Genomic DNA, 23687 nt, shown 5'->3' with positions numbered 1-23687 from the left:
GATGAATGTGCAAGTAGAGATACTGGGGTGCAAAGGAGCAAAAACAAAAAACAATATGGGGATGAGGTAGTTGGGTGGGCTATTTACAGATGGGCTGTGGACAGGTGCAATGATCGGTAAGCTGCTCTGACAGCTGATGCTTAAAGTTAATGAGGGAGATATAAGTCTCCAGCTTCAGTGATTTTTGCAATTCGTTCCAGTCATTGGCAGCAGAGAACTGGAAGGAAAGGCGGCCAAATGAGGAGATGGCTTTGGGGATGACCAGTGAAATATACTTGCTGGAGCGCGTGCTACGGGTGGGTGCTGCTATGGTGACCAGTGAACTGAGATAAGGCGGGGCTTTACCTAGCAAAGACTTATAGATGACCTGGAGCCAATGGTTTTTGCGACGAATATGAAACGAGGGCCAGCCAACGAGAGCATACGGGTCGCAGTGGTGGGTAGTATATGGGGCTTTGGGGACAAAACGGATGGCACTGCATCCAATTTGTTGTGTTGAGTGTTGGAGGCTATTTTGTAAATGACATCGCCGAAGTCGAGGATCGGTAGGATAGTCAGTTTTATGAGGGTATGTTTGGCAGCATGAATGAAGGATGCTTTGTTGCAAAATAGGAAGCTGATTCTAGATTTAATTTTCGATTGGAGATGCTTAATGTGAGTCTGGAAGGAGAGTTTACTGTCTAACCAGTCTAACCAATAGACAAGAACAGCCCAAGGACAAAACTAAATAATAAAACATTTAAAAAAGGCACACATAGCCTAGTTATCAATACATACACACAAACTATCTAGGTCAAATAGGGGAGAGACGTTGTGCTGTGAGGTGTTAGTTTATCTGTTTTTTTTAAACCAGGTTTGTAATTCATTTGAGCAATATGAGATGGAACGGAGTTCCATGAAATAAGGGCTCTATATAATACTGTACGCTTTCTTGAATTTGTTCTGGATATGGGAACTGTAAAAAGACCCCTGGTGGCATGTCTGGTATGGTAAGTGTGTGTGTCAGAGCTGTGTGTAAATCGACTATGCAAACAATTTGGAATTTTCAACATATTAAGGTTTCTTATAAAAATAAGAAGTGATGCAGTCAGTCTCTCCTAAACTCTTAGCCAAGAGAGACTGGCATGCATAGCATTTATATCAGCCCTTAGATTACAATGAAGAGCAAGACGTGCCACTCTGTTCTGGGCCTTTCCTTGCAGCACTCGACCACACAACTGGATAATAATCAAGATAAGACAAAACTAGACAAAAACTAGGACTGAAGGCTATAACTGGTTCTCACAAACGAGCTAGGAAAAGGCTTTAGTAGCATCAAAACGAACAATACCTAACAAAGGCACAAACAGAATGAACTGAACCAAATAAGAAGCTGATGAGACCAGGTGAGTAACTAACACAGGTGAAATCAATGAACAAAAATGAAAGACAGGGCTACGTTCAAGAACACAAAGAAACAAGGCTACGTTCAAGAACATAATGAAACAGAACACAAGGTTGACTAAGAAAATAAATACAGAACCTTACAGAACTACTGCAACTCCATCGTGAAAGGTTCTCATGGGTTGGCTGATTTAAAATAAAATCTGTTATTTGCCAGTACTAGACAGAAAACGAATTTGTTAGCTAACGTTAGCTACTGTAGCTAGCTAGTTTATAAAACAAGCTAGCATACAATATTATTTATTATTGCTGTTACTTAATGTTATTTAGCCATGTATTATTTGTCCGCTAGCCACCTGATCATGGCATGTCAAAGAGGTTCAAATTTCTTCGCTTATGAAAAAAACTCTTGTCAGAGCTGATGGAGGAATTTAGTAACGTACTGGAGGATAAAAAGCCAGACAACATGACTGTCAAAAAGAAGGAAGACACCTGGGCCATTTTATGTGACAAATGTATAGGATCGACATGGATTAAAGAGAAGAGGGAGCCAAATCGGATGAAAATGTGCTGGAATAAAAACGTAAAAGCGAAAGCCAAAAAGGATGCGGCAAAGGAGAGGCAGGGGCTATTTCAGACCGTAGTAAGAGGGGGGTCTCCGTCCAAGGGAATTGGTCCTATCACCCAGAAGATATGCAAGATGATTCCCCAGCAGTCTGCCCCTCTCCATAACCCCTGTGACGATGACGGACAATTTGACCCACCGATATTTAGTAAGCCTAAATAACTGGTAAATATCAATGCCTATAATGCACGTTAAAACTAACGTCAATGCTACTTCACTACAAAGTTACCGTTATCAGGCCCGTTTACAGCATGTTGCATAACATCATCATTCGTACCAAGGCTGGGCATATCATCAGCCCCAATTCAATTGTTGTACAAAATATGCACGTAAATAGCCTACTAATAATGAGTTAATTATTATAAAACTCAACAGGATTCAACCTGTCTCTAATTATTCTCTGATTAATTCATGTTGGTCTCCCCACAGTAGATATGCTGCCATTTTATCAGTTAATTAAACCACCTCAAGTGGCAGTTTAGAATTAATCTCCAATCTAAGTTTAGATATATTTTTTTTTATTCATTGAGCAACAGGCTTAAAATTAATATAGGTTTAAAGTGAAAACTAAACTTAGATTAGAGGAAGGATTTAATTTAACTATGATTAATTTAAAACTAGGTTTAATATTTGGTGCAACAAGATGAATAGATAAACCTTGATTTAATCCAGTTTAAGAGTTAATCCATGTTGGTGCAACCCACCCTATATGTTTTGACCATGACAGTTTACAATCTAAGATGACACCAAGTCAATTAGTCTCCTCAATTTATTTAACAGCTACGCCATTCATTACCAGATTCAGCGTAGGTCTAGAATTTACGGGAATGATTTGTACCAAATACAATGCTCTTAGTTTTAGAGATGTTCAGGACCAGTTTATTACTGGCCACCCACTCTTTGTTAAGGGTTTTAGTGACTTCATTAGCTGTGGTTGCTGATACGTATATGGTTGAATCATCAGCATACATGAACACATGCTTTGTTTAATAACAGTGGCAGGTCATTGGTAAAAATAGAGAAGAGTAAAGGGCCTAGAGAGCTACCCTGCGGTACACCACACTTTACATGTTTGACAATTAGAGAAGCTTCCATTAAAGAAAAACCTTTGAGTTCTTTTAGATAGATAGCTCTGAATCCCCAATATGGCAGAGGTTGAAAAGCCATAAGACATACATTTTTTCAACAACAAGTTATGTTCAATAATATCAAAGGCTGCACTGAAATGTATCAGTACAGCTCCCACAATCTTATTATTATCAATTTATTTCAACCATAAGTCACTTGTGTCAGTGCAGTACATGTTGAGTGCCCTTCTTTATAAGCATGCTGAAAGTCTGTTGTTAATTTACAGAGAAGTAGGACACATTTCTTCGTCAAACAACATTTTTTCCAAAAGTTTGCTAAGAGGTGACAGCAAGCTGATAGGTCTGCTGTTAGAACCAGTAAAGGCCGTTTTACCACTCTTGGGTAGCGGAATTACTTTGGCTTCCCTCCAGGCCTGAGGCCAAAAACTTTTCTCTAGGCTCAGATTAAAGACATGACAGATAGGAGTGGCTATAGAGTCAGCTACCATCCTCAGTAGCTTTCCATCTAAGTTATTAATGCCAGGAGGTTTGTCATTATTGATCGATAACAATAATATTTCCACCTCTCCCACATTAACTTTACAAAATTCGAACTTGCAATGCTTTTCTTTCATTATTTGTTTTTTTTGTGCAAGAATACAATGGCTCACTGTTCGTTGTTGGCATTTCTTGCCTAAGTTTGCCTACTTTGCGAATGTATTACGGCTCAGGAAAAGACCCAGATGCAGACAGTTCGAATAACAGACGTTTATTATATCAACATGGGGCAGGCAAACGAAAGGTCAAGGGCAGGCAGGGGTCGGTAGTCCAGGGCAGAGTTCGTAAGATAAGGGGGTGGAGACGAGCACAAAGACAGGTGAAACAGATCAGGTTGTGACACAATGAAGTAATCAATAAAATGATTAGCAACATCAAATGGTTTTGTGATGAATAAGCCATCTGATTCGATGAAATATGGAGTGAATTTGGCTTTCTGCCCATAATGTCATTTAAAGCACTCCAAAGTTTTTATATCATGATCTTGGCTTCATAATAAAGCTTCTTCTTCTTTTTGTTGAGTTTGGTCACATAATTTCTCAATTTGCAGTAAGTCAGCCAGTCAGATGTGCAGCCAGACTTATTAGCCACTCCTTTTGCCGTATCTTTTTCAACCATACCGTTTTTCAATTACTCATCAATCCATGGAGCAAAAATTCTAAAACCTGTTTTCGCCTTGTCATTATGTTGCATTGTGTGTAGATTGATCATTTAAACCATGTTAGAATAAGGCTGTAACCTAACAAAATGAGGAAAAGTTCAAGGGGTCTGAATACTTTCCGAATGCACTGTATACCATAGTAAAAACTGGGTAATACCGTGGTATTATTTAGGTGCTTGGCAGTACCATAATACTTCAAAGCTAAAACCATGGTACATTTCCATGATACAGACTATACCATGGTATAAGTGAAAGTACCATAGTTGTACCTAGTGGCAACCGTCATTCAGGGTGTTTTGAGCCCCACCTGTGTTTTTGGCCTGTTTTGCATGTTATTTTGGCATTAATACGTGTCACATATCAGTTTGCAAATAATGTTTAAAAAAACATGGTCTCTTTTTTTTGCTTTCTTGAGTAAGACAGCTCCAAAATGCAGGTGTTTCAGCCTCGCTCAGTGCTTTCTGTGGTGGTGGGACAGCGAGCGGAAAATACAGAGCTTAGGGGTTGGTAATGTTCTCTAGTTGCGCTGTGATTGGCTCAGTGTTCTGTCACTCATTGGGACACTACGTCACCTCAAAATCTACGGGGAGAGCTCGAAAATTCAAGCCTCTTGGGTGCTGCCGTAGATTTACATTAGAAGTGCCCATCCAAGAAGGCTCAAGGCCATTGGCCACAGATAAAATCACGTCAATTCACGTTATATCTACAATAGCTTTGATTGGACTGATCATGTCAACATCATACTTTCCTAATCTTAGCTAGTAAGCTAGCAGTCATCATCATGAATCAAGTCGACAATCTACTGGCAAATCGTTTTCAATCCTTGTCATATGAAGTGAAATTATAGATAAAATGTATCGGTGCTCATCGGCCATTGGACATAAACATGCACAACAATTTGGGAATCGCAAATTCAACAATGAGTGATTTGGAAGGACTCAATGGCTAACTGCAAGCGTTGCAAAGCAATCACTAGCCTGCTATTCAGTGGAGAGGGTGTGTGGTCCAAGTCTGGGTTGAAGGGTCTCTTTTCCAAGCTTAAAAGGACAAAAATTCACATGCAACACCATGGCCCAGAGAAGGTTGAATACATTGGCCATGCTGTCATCCAGCAATAAAGCATCACTCCATGCTGCTGAAATGAAAGCTCTGCTGTTGGGACAGCTTTATGTAGGCCCTAACAGTTTGTGCAATTTATGTATTGTTTAGTGTTGTGTAGTGGCTTTGCTGGCATGCATAAAACAAATTGAGGAGTTAGCCCCAAGGCGGAATGTTAACTTAATTTTTTTAACATATATAAAATCTGCTGTTTCAAGCACTTGTTGCCCCTCAGTCCCTAGCCCAGGTGGGTCATTAGGTTCCTGCCCGGCTAGGTTCAGTGTTACCAGTTCTTATAGTAGGCCCAGAGCTCTATCGCTCTCAGTCAGTTTTCCTGGCAGGCCCAGACCAGGTGTCAATGGTAGGCCCAGAGTCAGTGTCACTAGCAGGCCCTGAGCCGGTGCCCCTCTCAGGCCCAGAGCTGGTGTCCTTGGCAGGCCCAGAATCGGTGTCCCTGGCAGGCCCAATGTTATTACCACTAGGCTCCCAGCCTTCAGCCGTTCTAGTTTCGCTGTCTCCAGCGCTCAGTCCACTGCTCCACCAGGCTATAGGTTCTCTACCCCACTAGGTCTGCAGTCTCTGCCCTCAGTTGGTCCACAGCCCCCAGCCTCAGTCGGCAAGCAGTCAGCTCCCACAGTGCTACATGCCAAACCTCCTGCCCTAGTTCTAGGCCCTCGGTCTCCCATCCCACTAGGCTCCTGCCGGATAGGACTAGGCACTTTCAGGAAAAGCCCCCCCATCGAGGCCTTTTAAAATGTGTGGATTCCCAGCAGAAAAATCCAAGGGTGGCTGTAAAAAAGGCTGGCCCTCTTAACCTGACTGGCCTTCAGTACTGTCAATCACCCTTCACCCCATCCAACCAATCAGGGTGCTTGGATGCACTCAGGGCTCCACCCCGCACACATCAGGTTAGAGTGTGTTCACCTGCCATCTCGAGAAGAACCAAGTATTGTATAATGACGAACTCCCACATGCTCTTTTACTATCTTGAAGTGTTTTGCATCCATCGAAAATAACCAAACAACAATATACAGAACTTTAATGGAGTCAGCTGTGTCTGTGTTTGTGTCTGGTGGTGACCAAGTGTTCAATATGGGCCTCATCATGTTCTGACCGGACAGCACAATAGTGGGCAGAACCAAAACCAATCAGCATTAAGCTTATAGCATATAGCGGGTGAGGACATATCCAGCCAACTGCTCAAAAGAGCTCCAGCTAGCTGTTTTTCATTGTCCTAGTTCTCGCCGGATTTAGTGACAAACAGTTGTTTTCATTAGTAGTTAGTTTGACCTGCTGGCTGCAATGAATTCTACAGCAGGATTAATACTGGCTCCTCTGGTGACTCCGACCAACGACTGTCAAATATGCGCTGTGGCGTATAGCAGGTCAGCCACCAGGGGGAGACTCGTCCAGGCCTGGTGACAGACGGAGTATACATCATGAGGCGATGGCTCCATCTGCTGGACGTGCCAGGTCTCGACGGGTTCTCCGGCCAGGACTAATTGGGGCTGATTGGGAGTTGTTGAGTAATCAAGGGCTGATTGCTCACCAGCTGTACACGTCCCATAAAGCTGCTAGAAGAGCAGCACACAGGGAAGAGAGTGGTGGTGGGGGGTGAGAAAGGAGAAAGGAGAAAGGAGAAAGGAGAAAGGAGGAAGGAGGAAGGAGAAAGGACTCCTGTATAGTTGGGGATGGTTGCAGAGGTAACAGGAGTGAGTTCAGTTTTTGATCCCCACAGGATACAGTAAGACTCGGAGCCAAGAAGACGGTATCCTGGAGAGGGTCTCATGGGGGAGACCTATTCTTTTCTTTTGAACTATTATTTTAATAAACACCTTTGAAACTGAGCTAATCCTACTCTGTCCGTGTCTGATCTGTGTAAACGTCTTGACCAAACCGCCTCGTCTGCCACAGCGCGCAGGTAAAATAGATAATGCTGCAGGCAGCATAGAGAAGAAAAATACATGTTTAGAACTGATAATTGATCGCATATGGTGCAATAATTAATTAATGAATTGATGATTGATTATTCAATGTTATGATGGACCACAGCTTTGTAGAACCAAAACTTGATGAAGGCTCCAAGGGTCAATAGAGAGAAGGTTGGAGCTGGCGGAAGTGAAAATGTTGCTTGAATCTGAAAGTACGGCAACTGAAGTTTGTGACCATGAATGGAAAACGGTGAAATCCAAAAATGGAACGTAGTTAGCAAAAGTTGTATTGGAAGACAAGGATTGGTCTAATAATGTATTTCTTGTTGGACTGCGATTTTTGGACGTTCATTTGAGAGATCCATTTTTACTATCAAGGACTGTGAAGAGAGTAGTGGGAAAGGTGGATTCAATCAAGGTGACAAGAAGCGGCCTTCTTTTGTTTTTGTTTTTGGTCAATGAACAACAGAAGAATCGTGCACTGTATCTGGCAAAATTGCCCACATCGGAAGTGACCTCCATTTATCTTCAGAGCAGGGCGCCTGCCAAAGGAGTTATATCTGGAGTCTCGTTAGCTATAGATGACGAGTACCTTATTCAGGATTTCATAGGAGTGTTCAGTGCACATCGCCTAACCCAAATTGCTTCCCCTTGCTTTTCTGGTTGGCTGGATGCAAGCTTCACCATCCAATTAATTCAGATCGACAGGAGTACAAGTTTCATCATGGCACGGACCGTGGCGATACGCGATTCCCTAAAAAAGCGGCACTTCGAAACAGCTACGACTGGAAGTGACGTTTTCGTAGCGTAGGGTTCTTATAACTCTCATGTGTTAACGCTGACAGTAGCCTTAGGTGATAAACCTAACAAGCCACATTCCATTCATGTGAGGCAGATGGCTCCGGTCTGACTGAGCCTGCAGTTCACAGACTGAATTGGTGTTTGTGTAATGGAAGGTACCAGGAAGAGATGGCTCGGGTTGAGAGGAACCTCGTTTTGGGGGCCAAACCCTGGTTTCCTTAAAATGAGAACAGTCTTCACAGCAGATACTGCTGTGAATTATTAATTTATTTCATGCAAATCCTAACCTTTTGACCCATTCCACACATCTGGTGTTTGTCATGTGTTCAGAAGGATATGTCTTGAGCTGAGCTGTAACTCAGTTCTGCTCTTCTGAGTCCTCAGTGATCACCTCCAGGGTGGTTACCGACCAACTCCATAACTGCAGTAATTAAAGTTTGATTGTTTTGAAGAAATCTAAAAGTATCTCCTTTGATTAGAATAATTACCACGACAATACAAATATCCTTGACTGATTTAAATGCATTTATATACAGTACCAGTCAAAGGTTTGGACACACCTACTCATTCAACGGTTTTTCTTTATTTTGACTATTTTATACATTGTAGAATAATAGTGAAGACCTCAAAACTATGAAATAACACATATGGAATCATGTAGTAAGCAAAAAAGTGTTAAACAACTCAAAATATATTTTATATTTGAGATGCATCGAAGTAGCCACACTTTGCCTTGATGATAGCATTGCACACTCTTGGGATTCTCTCAACCAGCTTCATGAGGTAGTCACCTGGAATGCATTTCAATTAACAGGTGTGCCTTGTTCAAAGTTAATTTGTGGAATTTATGTCCTTCTTAATGCGTTTGAGCCAATCAGTTGTGTGGTGACAAGGTAGGGGTGGAATACAGAAGATAGCACTATTTGGTGTAATGGGTGCGTGTTGGTGGCAGGGAAGTCAGGCGCAGGAGAATCAAACTTGGTATAAACTCTCTACATTCTCCTCTTCTGTCTCTGCTGCTAAAGCCAATTTCTACCACTCTAAATTCCAAGCATCTGCCTCTAACCCTAGGAAGCTCTTTGCCACCTTCTCCTCCCTCCTGAATCCTCCTCCCCCTCCTCCACCCTCCTCCCTCTCTGCTGATGACTTCGTCAACCATTTTGAAAAGAAGGTCGACGACATCCGATCCTCGTTTGCTAAGACAAACGACACCGCTGGTTCTGCTCACACTGCCCTACCCTGTGCTTTGACCTCTTTCTCCCCTCTCTTTTCCAGATGAAATCTCGCGTCTTGTGACGGCCGGCCGCCCAACAACCTGCCCGCTTGACCCTATCCCCTCCTCTCTTCTCCAGACCATTTCCGGAGACCTTCTCCCTTACCTCACCTCGCTCATCAACTCATCCTTGACCGCTGGCTACGTCCCTTCCGTCTTCAAGAGAGCGAGAGTTGCACCCCTTCTGAAAAAACCTACACTCGATCCCTCCGATGTCAACAACTACAGACCAGTATCCCTTCTTTCTTTTCTCTCCAAACTCTTGAACGTGCCGTCCTTGGCCAGCTCTCCTGCTATCTCTCTCAGAATGACCTTCTTGATCCAAATCAGTCAGGTTTCAAGACTAGTCATTCAACTGAGACTGCTCTTCTCTGTGTCACGGAGGCGCTCCGCACTGCTAAAGCTAACTCTCTCTCCTCTGCTCTCATCCTTCTAGACCTATCGGCTGCCTTTGATACTGTGAAACCATCAGATCCTCCTCTCCACCCTCTCCGAGCTGGGCATCTCCGGCGCGGCCCACGCTTGGATTGCGTCCTACCTGACAGGTCGCTCCTACCAGGTGGCGTGGCGAGAATCTGTCTCCGCACCACGTGCTCTCACCACTGGTGTCCCCCAGGGCTCTGTTCTAGGCCCTCTCCTATTCTCGCTATACACCAAGTCACTTGGCTCTGTCATATCCTCACATGGTCTCTCCTATCATTGCTATGCAGACGACACACAATTAATCTTCTCCTTTCCCCCTCTGATAACCAGGTGGTGAATCGCATCTCTGCATGTCTGGCAGACATATCAGTGTGGATGACGGATCACCACCTCAAGCTGAACCTCGGCAAGACGGAGCTGCTCTTCCTCCCGGGGAAGGACTGCCGTTCCATGATCTCGCCATCACGGTTGACAACTCCATTGTGTCCTCCTCCCAGAGTGCTAAGAACCTTGGCGTGATCCTGGACAACACCCTGTCGTTCTCAACTAACATCAAGGCGGTGACCCGTTCCTGTAGGTTCATGCTCTACAACATTCGCAGAGTACGACCCTGCCTCACGCAGGAAGGGCCGCAGGTCCTAATCCAGGCACTTGTCATCTCCCGTCTGGATTACTGCAACTCGCTGTTGGCTGGGCTCCCTGCCTGTGCCATTAAACCCTACAACTCATCCAGAACGCCGCAGCCCGTCTGGTGTTCAACTTTCCCAAGTTCTCTCACGTCACCCCCGCTCCTCGCTCTCTCCACTGGCTTCCAGTTGAAGCTCGCATCCGCTACAAGACCATGGTGCTTGCCTACGGAGCTGTGAGGGGAACGGCACCTCCGTACCTTCAGGCTCTGATCAGGCCTCTACACCCAAACAAGGGCACTACGTTCATCCACCTCTGGCCTGCTCGCCTCCCTACCTCTGAGGAAGTACAGTTCCCGCTCAGCCCAGTCAAAACTGTTCGCTGCTCTGGCACCCCAATGGTGGAACAAACTCCCTCACGACGCCAGGTCAGCGGAGTCAATCACCACCTTCCGGAGACACCTGAACCCCACCTCTTTAAGGAATACCTAGGATAGGATAAAGTAATCTTCTAACCCCCCCCCCTTAAAAGAGTTAGATGCACTATTGTAAAGTGGTTGTTCCACTGGATATCATAAGGTGAATGCACCAATTTGTAAGTCGCCTTGGATAAGAGCGTCTGCTAAATGACTTAAATGTAAATGTAATGTAAATGTATAAACGGAGTTGTTTATCAGTGCTTCACAAAACTCCAAAACCAAAATGATAAAATAATAAAAAGTGGGTACAAAACCCGTCGCTCACCAACACATAATACACAAACATACAATCAAACAATCTCCGACAAGGACACGAGGGGAAACAGAGGGTTAAATACACAACATGATTGATGGGATTGGAACCAGGTGTGAAGGAAGACAAGACAAAACCAATGGAAAATGAAAAATGTATCAGTGATGGCTAGAAGGTCGGTGACGTTGACCGCCAAAACACCGCCCGAACAAGGAGAGGGACCGACTTCGGCGGAAGTCGTGAAAGTACCCCCGACGCGTGGCTCCAGCAGTGCATCAGCACCGACCTCTGGGACAACCCAGAGGGCGAGGCGCAGGGCGATCCAGATGGAGACGGTGGAAATCTCGCAGCATGGAAGGATCCAACACGTCCTCCACCGGAACCCAGCATCTCTCCTCCGGACCATACCCCTCCCAGTCCACGAGGTACTGAAGGCCCCTCGCCCGGCGTACTCCGTTCGTTCCATACTGGATTCGAGACGTCGGGCGAGGGGCCTTCAGTACCTCGTGGACTGGGAGGGGTATGGTCCGGAGGCGAGATGCTGGGTTCCGGTGGAGGATGTGATGGATCCTTCTATGCTGCGAGATTTCCACCGTCTCCACCCAGATCGCGTTGCGCCTCGCCCTCCGGGTCATCCGCGAGGTCGGTGCCGACGCGTGCTGGAGCAGCGCTTAAGGGAGGGGGTACTGTCACGACTTCTACCGAAGTCGGTCCCTCTCCTTGTTCGGGTGGTGTTCGGCGGTCGACGTCACCGATCTTCTAGCCATCACTGATCCATTTTTCATTTTCCATTGGTTTTGTCTTGTCTTCCTTCACACCTGGTTCCAATCCCATCAATTACATGTGGTCTATTTAACCCTCTGTTTCCCCTCATGTCCTTGTTGGAGATTGTTTGCTTGTATGTGATGTGCATGTATTGTGTTGGTGTGCGATGGGTTTTGTACCCACTTTTGTTATTTTGTACATTTTGGTTTTTGGAGTTTTATCAGCATTTATTAAACAACTCCGTTTATACCAAGTTCGTTCTTCTGTGCCTGACTTCCCTGCCACCAACACGCACCACTTACAGTGGGACTATCATTTGTTTTTCAACAGAACAATGACCCAAAGCACACCTCCAGGCTGTGTAAGGGCTATTTGACCAAGAAGGAGAGTGATGGACTGCTGCATCAGATGACCTGGCCTCCACAATCACCCGACCTCAACCCAATTGAGATGGTTTGGGATGAGTTGGACCGCAGAGTGAAGGAAAGCAGCCAACAATTGCTCAGCATATGTGGGAACTCCTTCAAGACGGTTGGAAAAGCATTCCAGGTGAATAACTCATGAAGCTGGTTAAGAATGCCAAGAGTGTGCAAAGCTGTCATCAAGGCAAAAGGTGGCTACTTTGAAGAATCCAAAATCTAAAATAGATTTTGATTTGTTTAACCCTTTTCTGGTTACGGCATGATTCCATATTTGTTGTTTCGTAGTTTGAATGCGTAGGTGTGTCCAAACTGGACAAGTTAGTGGAAACGTAGCTGGTGACATAATGAAGTAAAGGGGAGTTGAAAGGATGGAGCAATCATTGGAAAGAGAACACATTGTGTCCTGGACTGATGTATTTGTATCCACAATGACCTCTTTAAACAAATATGTTTTTGGACATTTTTATTGCCTTATCGCTTAAGTTTGTTCACTCCAATATATCCCCATTCTCACTTAAATAGTAGGATGAATGCCATGCTCCCATTGATCACCTGGCAAGCACTGTGCATCTGTGTACTGTGTTTTTGAGATGTGCTAATGTTTACCAAGGCTTCCTTTCAGTTATGCAGAGTGACATAAGGCAATGGAGTTGTTTCAGCAAGTGGATTGCCAGACCTTGAACAAAGTGTTCTTTTGGAGTAGACACGTTTTCGATTCTCTGTATTCTCCTTAAGGAAGACTGGCCAAGAAAAAAGTTTCTCAACATGTTTCTCTAGTGACCAGTTAAATGTGTTTGACTTCATGCCACTACACTGTGCTTCTTTTCACAGCACTGGCGCATATTTAATGGCATATAAAAGGGCCTATTTCACAAGCATGTTTGTATTATTGGGTAACTCAACTGCACAATTCCATACAGAATATCAGCCTTTTTGGGGACACTTGTCTGCCTTGATGAATCTTGTTCCTTCCTGAACCTACGGTCACCAGTGAAGCCTGCTGCTTGATCTGACCCACCTGAGCTGCTGGAGGATACAGATCTCTAGAGACAGAGACTAATACTGGTGGTTATGCAATGCACACTCACCCCACTCCACTCATAGACTTTGGTCATCAGAGGTTTTTGGGAAATTGGCATATCGTTTTGCCAGTAAAGATTTTGGGTAAAGACCGCATGTTCCTGTATGAAGTTTCGGGCAAAGATTAACTTTATGTTGCTCTATGTTTCCGGGAAGTTGTAGCATATTTTTACCAGTAAAGTGCTGATGTAAAAATATATATAAATTATTTGGAAATTATGAAATTACAATGATCAGAAAACAGTGAAATTATAATTGAGAAGCAATCATAATTTAGAATGATGGCCTAGTTGATCTTTATTTCATAAAATTGATTCCCTGTCTGTTTTCTGAATTGGCAGGAGTGGTATTAACAATTCTCTAGGTTATAAATCATAGAACACTGCGTTTTCATTTGTGGACAGAATGCAGACTTTGCTGTGTGCTTTCCCAGTCAATAAGAATAAATTGTCAGAGCAGAACAGAGGAATGGTTTGGAAAATAAACATGGCAATTATGTTTTATGGACTGTCACAACTGGTCTAAAGATATGATACTGTGGTCCACTGAGAACAATGTGCACAGTAGATGTCCTATGAAGAGGAAACATTTCATTAAGGTCAAATATTTTGTGAAATATATTTTCATAATCTACTGAGTTCTGCATGCTTGTGCTGCTGATTTATTTTTGGTGCAACAGCGAAAACCATTCAAGTTTGTGATTACATTTTTCATTCTTATTTGTAAGAATCTTGCAAAGGGACTATTTGTATTGACCTGCATCCATGCATGAGCTTCATTTAGAAATGTTTTGTCAGTGGTGTGAATGAGAGGGCATTTTACATGAATGTTTTTCCTGAACAAAATGATCAGCAGTCAAAATGATTTCCAACTATTATGTCCAGTGGGTAGTCAGTTTCTTGCACTAAATACCTGATCACATAAGTGAACATTTCACTTTAGTTTTCAAAGTACCTATAAGATAGTCACCACCATCCATGCCATTTATATGTATCTTTCCTCATATTAATAGCTTATTTATTTGTCTATGGTTATACCACTTAGAAAATGACTGCGTCAATTTTTGCTTACTCAGTTTTCAAACTCATGTGTTCATCAAGTTTAATTTGAGTTTCCAGTACAAGTATCAGATTTCAGATTAAGCTCAAGGTTCCTAGGAATAGGTGCCATTAATATGTGTGGTAGGTTCATATCCCCTCCAATAAAAGGTGCACACTGGCACAATTCATGCTGTACTCTCCAGAAGGTTATGCAACTTTGGCTTTAGTCCACCACAATGCAGTAACCATTTTTATCTGTGACAAACTCCGTATGTGTTCAGGTCTGGTCGCATTATGGTCACAAAGTCTGGTCACAAAGTTTCTACTGGACACATCCTTAGTTTTACACAACTCATTCTCACTGTCTGTTAGAAATTCTTAGTTATTGATAGGATACTAATGAGCCTCCTCTGAACCATGAGGAGTTAAATGAGCAACGTGGCAAATTTTGGCATTTGTCTGACCCGTAGCTACATTACTGACGGGGCTGTAAAACCACAGTGCTCTGGCACAGCTTGAAACTCTTTTATGTTTGTGGTCATAGGCAAGGTTACGTTAGGAAAGGAACAGACTATGGTTATGAAATATAATGAACTCAAACTCATTGAAACCTATATTACACATTTATACTCATTCTGACACCATAGCCATGAAGTTAACTCCACTAATTTTAGCTGTTGCTTGTGTACTTGATGTACTTTGGTGCTAGACCAAAACCCCGCCCATCTGATTTTTCCAAGCTAGCAAGATTGTTACAGTCACTGGCACAGTAGAAGGAACAACATTTGATTTGATATCCTTAAACTGCTATTAATCCATTGTTAGTCGATGATTAATGTATCATGCTGAGATTATAAAACAGTTTGATACACGCACGCATTTTCCTACACACACCAAATATTACCCTGTGAAAAACATTAGGTAAAATATGTTGTGTGTGCAGTCCATTTCACCATCAATGAGTTGATGTATTGCTATGCTTGAGGACATGCGTGTTAGCTGAATCACTGGCATTAGGATAATGTTGGTAGAGGAACTATACTTCCATTATCAAGTCATTTTCTCAAGTTTCATTCAAATGTCATTAGGCACACAATGAACACAAACTACGATACATTTAAAGTGGTCCTCCTATCTCAGTTACAATTGCCTTATTAATTCACCGCATTAAAACTGGACTCTTATCATCACTTTTAACCAGTGTAGCATATACCAGGACAAGACTTTACCACATTCAATACTGGGACAAATTCAGATTTTAACACGTTCATAAAAGATTGTGTCAAGAACAAATGTACTGTACATGCAAACATTTGTTAAGTGAGAACTTATATCAATATATATAAAGTGGGTTTTATATCAGTAATGTCAAAAACATTTTGTTTGTTGGAGAGTACAGATTGATAAAATAAACACACAACAACTTCTCAAGACATGTAATGTTTAATGGTCAACAGTCAAAGCAAGGCTTATCATTCACAATATCTTATATGCATTTTAAAGTCATGTTGCGTAATTATTTAAGCCTCCAGATTTGGGCTGGATGTGTCAATGTTTAGTTCATACATGCATAATCTATGAGCAGAATTACTGTCTGACCTCAATTAGCTACGAAATCCCAAAATCTTCCCCATGGGCCAGCCCCCAAGCAATTCGAGTTATTGCCAATGAGCTTCAGCCCCTCGCCATTTGAGTGACAGCTAACAAGTTGCACACACAGCAGAGCGAGAGCAATGATGTGGTGCACATGTGACGTAGAACACAATTTCCGGGGACCACTTTTGGCTCATGAGCGCTACTTTCAGAACTATTGGCTAAAAAGTATACAAAAGTACTGTAGAATCTCTTTAACTGACAATGCTATTGTGGCACTATGTTGTAAACTATATAAATACATCTACAATTAAAACAGGCAAAATCCTGAGAAAAAGTGAGAACATTGTCTTTATTATAATACAACCCTGCCCCTAAAGTCCAGACTCTCCTTGACTGGTCTCCTAATACATTGGTTTTCAACCTATGAAACACATTCAAGAATGACACTGAAATAGCTAATACCAATTAACACCCCTTCTCATCCCCAAAAACTGAACACGGCAAATATAAATTACAGGCATCGTATTTTCCAATACATTTATAAAGCTTTACCTTTGCCAAATGCTCTAATTTGACTTTACAAACTATTTCATGTTACATCACTATTTTGACAAGTGTTAAGATCATTTTGTGTAAAAATCTATACTGTAATAAAAGTGCTCCATTGAGTGTAAAACTGTTGATCACAGAATGCTTTTAGATCATCACTTTGTGTGATTGAATAGACAACCTATTTCCACTCATACATTATACACTTCAACCGTCTGCCGTAACAGTCCAAAAGTGTGGTTAGAGGTCATAGACACATAGGAATGCTGTTATTGGGAAGGGGTCTCCTCAGGCCTACCAAACAAAGAGCAGATTCAATCCATGGCTAAGCCTATTCATGCATTCATCCTGTGCTCATCAGTTTTTGCCAAGCTCACACTGGCCAGTGATAAAGCCATTCTAACTACCTACATGTCCTTTTGAACTGTCCGCTCCAATATAAACGGTTGTTTAGTTGTAGGTCCGCATTTTGCTTCTTTGCAGTGTCATGTTGACTGAATTTACAACATTGTCATTCCAAACGCAAATGTCTTCAGCTTCTTAGTTATTTTCTTGTGAGACTGTGGTTTCCTGTAAAAGACAAATGAGCAGTAAGTTAGACAATAGCCCGAAGCATCATGATATGCATCAAAGGAGAAATATGAGAGGAATCCAGCACTAAACCAATATTTGAAACCTGAATAAGCATTTATTTTCTCAATTCATTGAGGGGAGATGTGGTAAGGTAAGTGGTAGTAGATCATTGTGTGCCCATACTCTTATCTTATCCTATATGCAAGCAATGTTGTAATAGTGCAGGCCAGACAGTGGTTTGGTCAAGGTAAACTTGTGCAATTTGTGGATTTTAGATAAGCTCTCCGCTGTTGGCAAACCCCAAGCAGAACTAGTCTGGTTCTGTTCTAGCGTAACAGCACACAGCTAGCCTGAACATTAAAAGCAGACTCCAACCTGCTCTATAGATTAAAAGCTATTACCGTGTAGAATACGGTCTTTCTGTTACACATCTGGCGGCCTGTGGAAACAGAATCCTGAAATTCTTAAACTAACTTTGAAATATAAACTTAAACTCATAGAAAATGCAGTAAATGTATTTTAAAATACTAGGGGAGTGTCACGGAATTGTTGATTGTACTGTTATTTTACTGGGCGGAAACGACTTAGACTTCCTGTGTAATTAAACATCTGTAAACATTTGGAAGGAAAAGTAAATGTAGCCTTAACAGTACGGATGTGTCTGCAGGCAACGGAATAGGTAATCTTTACAGAATAGTGTGAGGCGCTCACAAACCAGGTGTTGTCATGATGTTTAGATACCAAAACACATATCATCTCATTGTCCTATAGTCACCAAAAATGTACTTTTACAACACTCAGTCAAGTTGAACAAAACTTTTTACAACAATGCTGTTAGTTAATGAAGGTCCACACACCATCAAGTTTACAGCTTTCAAAAAATGTTGTTTTTGTAATTCCATCTTAACTACCTAAGATAAGCTGCCAGCCATTTTCAGGACTTTTTTTCAAAGAGATCCATGCGTCATTCATGCTACAACAACAGGTGTCCCATTGTTTCAATAAAGTTATGGGACAATCGAATGAAATAATGCCTGACGGTACTCTGTAGACTTTCAACAGCAAGCCACTTGAATAATATAAACAAGTTTATGGCACCTTTCACCAATACGTTCACAAATTGCATCACTCTCCTGTGGCTTGGGTGATGCACTTATCCGCTTAGGTAAAAGAAAGTTGTACAACTTTACCTCAGTGATTGGAGATAATATTAAGTGTTAACACCCTAGATAAGCCAATTTTGCAGTCAGAAGAACAGGTAATGATATGGCTATGATAAGCTATACATCTATGGTTCTGTGTTTGGTCAATCACGTTCACAAATTGCATCACTCTCCTGTGGCTTGGGTGATGCACTTATCCGCTTAGGTAAAAGAAAGTTGTACAACTTTACCTCAGTGATTGGAGATAATATTAAGTGTTAACACCCTAGATAAGCCAATTTTGCAGTCAGAAGAACAGGTAATGATATGGCTATGATAAGCTATACATCTATGGTTCTGTGTTTGGTCAATTTCTGAAAGAAGTCTTACAAATGGAGTCCTCTCTCCAAATTTGCTCCAGAACGTCATCTTGACAGTGTTCTTGTGTCCAGTCCGCTGGTCAAAGGTCTGGCAGGTCTTGAAGGGAGGACTGTACAGGTGCAAACTGGCCGAACATTCTGTATGACTGGCGTTCTCTACTCTGTGCAGCCCAAAGGAATCTAAAACAGGTAAACATCACACATTTATAAGAACCAGAATGTGAAACATTCACGTAGAGGTCGACCGATTAAATCGGCATGGCCGATTAATTAGGGCCGATTTCAAGTTTTCATAACAATCGGTAATCGGCATTTTTGGATGACGATTATGGCCGATTACATTGCTTTCCATGAGGAAACTGCGTGGCAGGCTGACCACCTGTTACGAGAGTGCAGCAAGGAGCCAAGGTAAGTTGCTAGCTAGCATTAAACTTATCTTATAAAAAACAATCAATCTCCACATAATCACTAGTTAACTACATATGGTTGATAATATTACTAGCTTGTCCTGCATTGCATACAATCAATGCGGTGCCTGTTAATTTATCATCGAATCACAGCCTACTTTGGCAAACCGGTGATGATTTAACAAAAGCGCATTCGTGAAAAAAGCACAATCGTTGCACGAATGTACCTAACCATAAACATCAATGCCTTTATTAAAATCAATACGCAGAAGTATATTTTTTTAAACCTGCATATTTAGTTCAAATGAATTCATGTTAGCAGGCAATATTAACTAGGCAAACTGTGTCACTTCTCTTGCAATCATTGCATGCAGAGTCAGGGTATATGCAACAGTTTGGGCCGCTTGGCACGTTGCAAACTAATTTGCCAGAATTTTACATAATTATGACATAACATTGAAGGTTGTGCAATGTAACAGCAATATTTAGACTTAGGGTTGCCACGCGCTCGATAAAATACGGAATGGTTCCATATTTCACTGAAAGAATAAACGTTTTGTTTTTTAAATTAGTTTCCAGATTTGACCATATTAATGACCAAAAGCTCGTATTTCTGTGTTTATTATATTATAATTAAGTCTATGATTTGATATAGCAGTCTGTCTGAGCGGTGGTAGGCAGCAGCAGGATCATAAGCATTCATTCAAACTTTACTGCGTTTGCCAGCAGCTCTTAGCAATGCTTGATTTAGCGCTGTTTATGACTTCAAGCCTATCAACTCCTGAGATAAGGCTGGCAATACTAAAGTGCCTATTAGAACCTCCAATAGTCAAAGGTATATGAAATACAAATGGTATAGAGAGAAATAGTCGACGCGTCATAATTCCTATAATAACTACAACCTAAAACTTCTTAACTGGGAATATTGAACCACCAGCTTTCATATGTTCTGAGCAAGGAACTTAAACGTTAGCTTTTTTTACATGCCACATATTTCACTTTTACTTTCTTCAACACTGTGTTTTTGCATTATTTAAACCAAATTCATCATGTTTCATTTTTTTATTTGAGACGAAATAGATGTTATTTATGTATTTTATCAAGTTAAAATAAAAATGTTCATTGTTCATTCAGTATTGTCGTAATTGTCATTATTACAAATATATATATACATAAAAATTGGTCGATTACATCGGTATCGGCCTTTTTTAGTCCTCAAATATATGGTATTGGTATCGGTGTTGAAAAATCATAATCGGTCGATCTCTACATTCATGTACCACATAGCTGTGAGTTCCGCTTATGGTAATTTCACACCAAGCACAGCACATTGACCAAACAAAGCACATAGAGTCCCAGAGTATACATTAAGCATTTGTATAATAGGTACCATCCTTTTTTAACATATACAACCAGATTTCAGGATCAAATAAATGAAAGTGAAGATATTCAGTAAGTGAATGTTTATAAAGATATACATGCATATCGTCGCTGTCTGATGAAACGTTACCATATTTTCCTATTTACAAACATACAATTATGAAACTTTAGAAGCTATTTTTATTCATGTTCTTGGTCCTAGAGTCATGAAATGTTCAGAGTACATTGAGGGAAGTTTGCTGCGTTCAATAAACAAAAAAATATTTTAAAAAAAGAATATGAGAAATTGCATTACGACATTTATCAGACCGTGATGATATTATGTATGTAAATCATATGAACAAATGCCTCCTCGTGTTGTCTGACACACAATGTTGAAGAAATACTAAACTGTCTTACCATTGATGTAGGCACACTGGTTTGTTTGCAGGATTCTCTGAGATTTCTGAACCATGTTGCATGTTTTTTTATCGGGCCATTCAAAAAGCGTCTCCTTCAGCTGGCCTTGCAGCAACTTCATGAAACAGTGGGAGTCTGTGTGGTCATGGATACTGCTGCACGTGGTGGAAAACAGACAGTCTTAGAATGTGCCAGAACAGTGTTATGTGGGGCTCAGCAATCAAACATGTGGTTACATGCATGTACACCACCATTAGTTCTAAAATACAAGTCCTGTTTAAAGAGAAATTCTCTGCCTTTTGTGTTGGATATTACACATCTACTGACAAAAAAGTATAACTTGACTCCTCAAACTATATTAGCTACAATCTGATATAGTGTTCCTTTCTCTGTGCCTCAAGCAACGTGACCAATTGTTCATATCTGTTAAGTTTCAAAAGGGCAATTTATTATATGGTTACCAAAATGTATTTATCTTTATGAAACTTGCATAACGTTGACTTCCACAAGAACATTGGACTTTGTTATCTCCACACACTTTCTACCTGGAGCCTGTTTCTTCATTTCACTAGAACTATACTGATGTTCTATCTGACAAGTCATATATTGTAATTACACTGGTTCTGTCAATATTTATGACACTGCCAATATATACACTGGTATAGACATAGCACCTTAATTACCACATTAATTCTGAAGGAGAGGGATTTCATGGCCTCAGATCGAATAACTTGCATCATTGTTTTCTAAAAAATGTCTTACCTGCCGTGACCCTCTCCCCAACAGAGTATCATGAGGTTGAACTTTCCATTCCCTTCATCCACCAGGTTCCTTGTGTACCTGGAACACAAACATATAACACAAACAGAAGTGTGGGTTAGAGCAAAGGTAGGGCTTACCCATTAAATGATTGGGAGCATATATAGGGTGTGCGACTGTCTTTTAAATGACTACCACTCCAACATTTTGGGGGTGTGTGTCAACTCATGATTTTGACTAGAACAAAGGTAGGACATCCACTGCCTTTGTTCACTGACATTTAGGAAACTGAATCGTATGGTATAGCCACAAACTGATTTCTGATTACCCCAATACTGTACATGCAAAACATCTGGCACAAATACTAATGCCAAGCAGTGACATTCACATTATTGAATGCAAAGCTCATTAGTTTGCACAGTCAGTTGGGGCATAACTATCTTGGCATAACTATCTTGAGTCTACAGTCATTACAGTTACAGTTAGTGCAAGAGTAAGACCAGAGGAATAGGGGTTTGAACAGATGGATTGCAATGTATTTTGTTCTCAGTGGTGTGACGCATTCAGAAAACTTAAAAACTATGTTTTAGCTCCACACTGTTTTATCGACTAATTTCCACAATTCTGTCCAAAGACCGACAAATGCTACTCTCAAATTCTTAAGTGATTGACCTATATACATTTATTAGGAGTACTGAAAAGGAGTATTAATATCAGATGATATAGAACCGCATATGGCCCAGTTCATGTTTCTAATCATAAATTATATTTAATAGCGTATGTGCTGTAGGCAGCACGTGCATTACGTCTATAAAGTAATTCGAGCCATCACAGACATGTTGTTCCCTCGTTTTGCACGAAAGTCAATGGGCACACTAGTCACGTTTTTGAGCGCATTGAAAATCGTGTTTTTGTAGCAGCTGCAACCCCGATTGTGTGACCATACCGCAAACGCAAAAGGAATCTGTCTCTAAATTCTGATTGGCGGACGGGTTCCCACCCTCGATTTACCCCCACAAGAACCAAAACAACCCCCAGTTTATGGTGCAAGCCGGGAAAACTGTGGATAGAGCGTTTTCTTTTGTTGAAGCACACAATGAAACTCATTTTGAAAGTCTCATTCTGTTGTAAACATCTTCGAATGTAACTTTTTGAACGTTTTAAAGTGAGAGCATGCATGCTAGGCTATAATTGACAAATATTAAATCTATTGCTTACACCTTTTTACATGGCAAAAGTTTAATATAATTATGCTTTTTTAGTAGCCTATTCAAATGAGTTTTGCAGATAAAATGCAACATGTAGGCTATATTAACAATATAATATATAACACAAATCAATCATTGCACATATATTATGAGACATCACATTAAGTTAAATAAAGGTTCAATAAAATGTCAATAAAATTGCCGTTAAATCCCTTGAGAAGAAGCCTTTGTCATGCGTTGAATATGTTTAGGGCCTTTGCCTGCTGATCACTTGTGCTACATCTTTGAAGTTAAAGTTTGCACCAGCACCCCACCAATTTCAAGTTAATGACTGGCGTTTTTGCAATTCATTGTCATACTATTAGTTGCAGGATTTCACGATAAGGTGATAACTGCATACAGCCTAATTAGTGATTTGTGTACAGATTTTTAAAAAATTAAAAAATTGTACGTTTATCATCAGGCCATAGGATATCTTTTAAATTAAACAGGCCTGCTCAATCTCAACAATACAGGAGCCATAATAATACTTTTCCAAATAATAAACATAGGCCTATTTATTCGTTTATTTTTTACCTGAACTGGTCGAATTTTGCAAATTTCATCCATTCCTGTGGATTGCTGTCATATGCTTCCATTATATTTTGCACCTCCTCCACATTGATATTGTCACTTTCAAAGATTTTATGCAAAACTTTGATCAGATCATCAAGAGTTTCTGGTTTCATCACTTCGGTTTGCTCCATGGTTCAGTGAGTATTTTTCCCGGCAAGCCTGCTTTCTAACTAACTTTTGAGCATCGCCTAGTC

The 23687-nt window shown here is 41.2% G+C and overlaps 1 protein-coding gene across 1 annotated transcript; it reads right to left on the bottom strand.

The window, feature by feature from the left end:
- Positions 1 to 16411: 16411 nt before the first annotated feature.
- On the bottom strand, positions 16412 to 23677 carry LOC111957662 (cysteine dioxygenase type 1). The gene is made up of 5 exons (XM_023978573.2): positions 23455 to 23677; positions 21674 to 21751; positions 20912 to 21066; positions 18736 to 18905; positions 16412 to 17200 (listed from the first exon to the last, which is right to left on the bottom strand). The coding sequence occupies exons 1-5, from the start codon at positions 23622 to 23624 to the stop codon at positions 17171 to 17173; spliced, it is 603 nt and encodes a 200-aa protein (XP_023834341.1). The 5' UTR covers positions 23625 to 23677; the 3' UTR covers positions 16412 to 17170.
- Positions 23678 to 23687: the final 10 nt, after the last annotated feature.

The sequence above is a fragment of the Salvelinus sp. IW2-2015 genome, linkage group LG33, assembly GCF_002910315.2.
Source record: "Salvelinus sp. IW2-2015 linkage group LG33, ASM291031v2, whole genome shotgun sequence".
NCBI lineage: Eukaryota > Metazoa > Chordata > Actinopteri > Salmoniformes > Salmonidae > Salvelinus > Salvelinus sp. IW2-2015.
Note: the sequence above shows the minus strand (reverse complement) of the source record. Positions and strands in the feature narration are given on the sequence as shown.

Excerpts from the sequence above, each read along its gene's own strand:
- LOC111957662 (XM_023978573.2), bottom strand. The coding sequence starts at position 23,624 with ATGGAGCAAACCGAAGTGATGAAACCAGAAACTCTTGATGATCTGATC. Across the intron at positions 18,906-20,911 it reads CCAGTGTGCCTACATCAATG|ATTCCTTTGGGCTGCACAGA; the intron begins GTAAGACAGTTT and ends TACCTGTTTTAG. Across the intron at positions 17,201-18,735 it reads TTGGAGAGAGGACTCCATTT|GAAACCACAGTCTCACAAGA; the intron begins GTAAGACTTCTT and ends TGTCTTTTACAG.